At 41.8% G+C, this 5,042-nt stretch overlaps 1 protein-coding gene across 10 annotated transcripts; it reads right to left on the bottom strand.

Annotated features, from left to right (window-relative positions):
* Nucleotides 1–544: 544 nt before the first annotated feature.
* Nucleotides 545–3,694, bottom strand: LOC123096883 (uncharacterized). 10 transcript variants are annotated; one of them, XR_006446732.1, is made up of 5 exons: nucleotides 3,395–3,694; nucleotides 3,241–3,316; nucleotides 2,194–2,852; nucleotides 1,891–2,056; nucleotides 545–1,818 (listed from the first exon to the last, which is right to left on the bottom strand). XR_006446732.1 is itself a non-coding variant. In XM_044518666.1 (4 exons), the coding sequence occupies exons 1-4, from the start codon at nucleotides 2,868–2,870 to the stop codon at nucleotides 1,915–1,917; spliced, it is 480 nt and encodes a 159-aa protein (XP_044374601.1). In that variant the 5' UTR covers nucleotides 2,871–3,694; the 3' UTR covers nucleotides 545–1,914. The 10 variants fall into 10 exon arrangements, 1 of the variants encoding a protein (XP_044374601.1); XR_006446733.1 differs by having other exon boundaries at nucleotides 545–870; XR_006446726.1 differs by having other exon boundaries at nucleotides 545–2,056; nucleotides 2,194–2,310; nucleotides 2,395–2,852.
* Nucleotides 3,695–5,042: the final 1,348 nt, after the last annotated feature.

Genomic DNA, 5,042 nt, shown 5'->3' with positions numbered 1-5,042 from the left:
GTGCAAGAGAGGGATATATATGTATACATAAGAAGAAGTTAGGTCTGTGAGGAAGATGGAGACATGTAATATAAGGAGTGAGATGCGTGTGCATTGAGATTTTGTGTATGTGGGAGAAGAGATAAAAGGTTTGATGACAGAGCTCAAAAGAACATGGACTAGAGGGGAATCTTGCGGGCTGAGGGATTGATAATTTTGTGCGAGAGAGAAAGAGGAAAGGAGTTACTCAGCCGTCATCACATCATCCTGCTTCTAAATGGCCCTGCAGTCTCTAGTGCGGTCTGGTCGTCGTCTTCGTTCTTCCTGATGCCCTCCTTGAAGATCAAGGTGGTGTGCATGTAGGGGTGCAGATAAGCACAACGGCAGTGGTTGCTATATAACCTTGGATGGGGATAGATAGTGTGCTCGGGGGGTGGGTGGGGGGGACTGTGTGTGTGTCAAATATTGAGAGAAATCAAACCTATGGAGAGAATGTGTATGCATAGTGAGCATGCAAGAGATGCTAATGGTGCAAGACAACGTCAATGTTTAAGCAATACTAGATCATCGTTGACGCGCGTTGCTCCGCCCGTCTGTTTGTAATATATATTGAATGTTAGCTTGGCACAAATATGTGAAGGCATTATACATGAACAATAAAGCAGTAGTAACACGTAAAGGCACCAGCAACATTGTTTCCAACATGACACATAAGTAATTCTAAAAAACACACTATGTATTGCATATTACTGCATTCGTAAATATAAATAATTCTGTTGCCAGCTAGATTTCTGCGCCTTGTAGGTCCAACAAATAACTTCTCTTCTCAACCCAGCCACTTGATGCTCCATAAACGTTGGATTAGATACTTCAAAGATCATATAGTAGTCGCTAAAAGAAAATCAGGGATAATAATACCAATGTAAGATCACATGTCAAACAGTAGCACGTGCCTTGTATTGTTACAATGCAATACATGCTTCAAGATCATACAGCAACCACTATATTCCAACAAATGTGTTCAAGTGTTAATGAATATTTACTTTTTATTCCATTCTGGCATTTGTTGTCCGTAATTTAGATAAATACCATTCTTCCAAACTTGCTTTAAAAAATACCATTCTTCCAAACCTGCTTTTTATGACATGTTGCAGTTTTATCATATACAAATTAGAAAACAAGTTGGCATCATCTTCTAGTGAAAGAGCAACAAAATACCAATATACAATGATCCTCAAGATAAAGACCTTGGAATTTAACAGGAGGATAGTAAAACATATCGCAGTGCATATATACCTTAGATTTTAGGTTCCTCAAGACTGTTGATTTCACTTATGCATTAACACGATCTAGTTGTGTTTGCTCAACTACAACTAAACATTATGTTTTGGGCAAGTACATGAACCATAAACTGATTAGCAATGAAGCCACGGTTAGCAAAATTTCTTAAGGAAAAATATTGACATTAAAATTGTAATGAAAAATTAAGCAATTGATGGGGGTGCCAGAATTGGGAGAAAGAAAATTTGTTGTCCCCATCTTGTCTATTTTCTGTAAAAAGAAACGTTACATTTCATGAGTAAATGGCTACACTGAGCAGGCACCATTGTAAGTAAAGCATATAATATGATTAGATATATTATGCTACATTTCCTCCAGCATCTGATTATGTAGATGTATACTAACCCTTTGTACATGGAGATGTGGACAGCTCATTCGGCCTGATAGGACAAACCGAACTAACATAGAATAATTCGAGAAAAAATTTGGGGGAAGAAGTGTCATGTTGACTTGAGCATGGAGCAGAATTAGAGGCATGATACAATAGACTAAACCAACCTGTAAATCAGCATGTAATAACTTAAAAAAGAAAATATGGCACACTTGGAAGGAAATGGCAGTGTCGCTCACCTACAGAGAGGTGCCATGGCACTGTCAGGAAAGGCCTGTGTGCTGCCAGTGAGCGTTCCTGTGAGAGTGAGAGGGAAGGCAGACGGAACCTTGCAATGAGCAGTGGTATGGGAACCATGGTTGCTGGGAAGATGGCAGAGGAAGAAAGGGGAAGTAGCCAGTATCCCTGTAGAGAAAATTCATAAATCAGAGAACAACTTAGATGGTCCTTTGATAGAGTATAATGACAACAACATACAATACGCAAGGCATGTAATACATAGATCTTGATTCTGAATGCAGCAAACGAACACTATTGTTTACCTGCAATAAGACAGCGAATTGTTATGTTGATGCAATAAAACACTAAACTCCAGATGAGTATCTTGGTTCCAATTTTTTTTCGTACACCTTGCTCCTGCAATCAACAGTTGATTGACACTGTACATGGAGAATCAAACATTTGCATGTCCTTCGAACTGTAATGTCCCGAACAAGCCATGCATTGATTTTGCATTGCCATACCTTGCTGCATGTGGGCCTCCTCTTGACGAATAACAAATGCGATTTTGTTAAACCCTAGGAAAGGGAAACAGAGCTCAGACGATGCACAAGTCGGTGAAGCCATCCTCAACATAGATGATCCAGCGCCGCCTACCATGGCACGGACAAAAGCAGATGCACATACAGCTTCAACAAAATGAAAGAATCTCAGCGAATACATAGTGACTAATAGAGACCACACCCAAAAAAGATTATGAAGGACTCTATTAGCTTTGAAGGATACAATTAGATGAAACACTGCTACTTTTGACTTCAGAAACTGTAGGATCATGAACAACAATTTACTATTTTATTGCAGGTACTCAATAGAGTTGTTTTGCTGAATTCCGAATCAAGATCCATGTAGTACATGCCTTACATATCATGTTGTTCTCATTATATTCTATCAAAGGAGCATCAAAGATGTTCTCCGATTTATCCTGCAAAGCACATGTCATGTGGTAAATTCAAATTTGGTCTAGAGTATATGATATTACTGCATACTGCTAAAATTGGAACATCAGTAAAATAAAGTGAGCACTAAAATATCATGGACATATCAGAATAATGTGATTCTTCATGTCAAGATTAGTAATGCCTTCTGCCTATTTTAATTATCCCAATTAGAATTGGCTCTCCTGAATCCATTATCTTGCAATAGCAGACGGCTACAGAATTTCTAGAACTATTATATTACTGGTCCTATACGTACACCGAGAACCTCTATATGTAAAATATATACCAGAAAATGCAAACAGATCAAACAAATCTGGATTGGCTATTATTAGTCAATGGAAAAGGATGCTCATCCAAACGGAGTTTACTTACAATCCAAAGGCAAAAATTATACTGGAACTGCTAATCCTAGCTTGGAAGCACACATGAGTCAGTCAACCTAGATCACCTGCATCATTTTGGGAGGAGAAAGAATAGCATCAATAACGCGGGCAGAGGAATGGAAGAGCACGGAGTGGTAACAGACCTGCAAGTAGTAGCCGCTGAAGAGTGGCATGGCGATTTATTTCCTCAATCACCGGCAAGTGGAATCCAACCGACAAGCGATGGTTCGCTGCCGTTGTCACCGCCGATGCTTGAGGCCCCCAGCCGAAGTTGTGGTGCCGTCCGAAATCTAAGCCAGGTTGTGGGAGGCTACCGTACCGGCGCCCTTGCGCAGTGGGAAGCAGGATCCCATCAGTGTACATGAATGGGGATGAGCGCGACAGAGGTTGACCGCCATGGGAAGAGCCACCACGCGAAAGGGGGAGACGTGCGACCTAGCGAAATGAATGGCTTAGGGGAGGCTGCTACAGGCCCATGAGGCCCAATTTAACCCCAGACAACCCAAAAAGCGATCGGAGCAGCGGCTCACACAGTTCGCGCTCGTTAATAGCGAACGAAGGCCGATTAGGTGCGATTCACATCAAATCTGACGGTCAAAAATGCTTGAAATTAAAGATTGGATGGCCACGGACGCTGATGGCCTGAGAGGGCTGGAGAGTTGCATAGTTTTAGCGAACGAAGGCTGATTTGGTGCGACTCACTTCAAATCTAACGGTCGAAAATGCCTGAAATTGAAGATCGGACGGCCACAGACCTGATGGCCTCAGAGGGCTGGAAAGTTGCACAGTTTTAATGTATTTTAATAAATAGAGAGTTCGTGTGCGGGATACAAAGAGAGGACTATGGGGAGTGTGTTTGCGAGGCAAAGAGACATAGTGAGAGATAAATGTGTGTGCTTGGTACATGGTGTGTATGTGACGGAGAGGTACATGCATTCCAAATAGGGTTTTCACGAAGAGATTGTGTGTGCGAGATAGAGAGCGATGTGGGGGCCTTGAGGCAACCAGGGGTTGGGTGAGGGTGTCAGTGCGTTGATGCATGTGTTACATGCGATTGTGTGAGGGACGTCGAATCGAGAGAGACAGATATTGTGTTATGGATGCTCCTCTCTCTCACACACACACACAAAAAACACAAAAAAAGACTGTTCTCTAATGTATACACAACATCTCGGCATATCTATGTCTCACTCATACATGATCATATGCACATTCACACCTTTCTATGACTATCACACGCATACCATCTCCATATTGCCCTTCCGCCACAACACACATATAGACACATACACGCGCTCTCTTTCTGTTACACACACAGAATCACTATTAATTTTTTTTGTAGGGGGCACCTAAAACGTCCAAATCCAAATAATCACGAGCTGAAGCTAAATACAAATATATAGAAATATTGTAGCGTGAAGAACTTTTCCAGCAAAAAAATAGAGTAATATTCGGGGATTGTTTTCACACACACACACAAAAAGGTTCAATCGACATCCTTCTAGTGCGACACCATGACACACCTTTCGATCGACCGCGCGGCCGTGGTGCACGCGCTTGCACAGGATTCCATATTGATGTTGTGCTAACTAATGTGGTGTATAAGCGAGGCCGTGATGCATGCACTTGCAAAGGATTACGTATTAGTATGGTGTTCTTTTAAGTTTGACCAACCCTATTACCAAGCTCCTATAAGCGCACTCATCCATATGCCGCCGCCGCTGTTGCGCATACATACAGTCGCTGCAGTACTGTACGGTGCAGTACTATCGCTGCCATGTGGGACACACT

This window comes from Triticum aestivum, chromosome 4D (genome assembly GCF_018294505.1).
Source record: "Triticum aestivum cultivar Chinese Spring chromosome 4D, IWGSC CS RefSeq v2.1, whole genome shotgun sequence".
Taxonomy (NCBI): Eukaryota; Viridiplantae; Streptophyta; class Magnoliopsida; order Poales; family Poaceae; genus Triticum; species Triticum aestivum.
This window is presented reverse-complemented; position numbering and strand designations above follow the sequence as displayed.

Coding starts and splice junctions, on each gene's coding strand:
- LOC123096883 (XM_044518666.1), bottom strand. CDS start 2,870: ATGACATGTGCTTTGCAGGATAAATCGGAGAACATCTTTGATGCTCCT. Junction 2,560..2,791: donor TAATGAGAACAACATGATAT/GTAAGGCATGTA, acceptor ATTTTGTTGAAG/CTGTATGTGCATCTGCTTTT. Junction 2,057..2,193: donor AATTCGCTGTCTTATTGCAG/GTAAACAATAGT, acceptor TTTTCTCTACAG/GGATACTGGCTACTTCCCCT.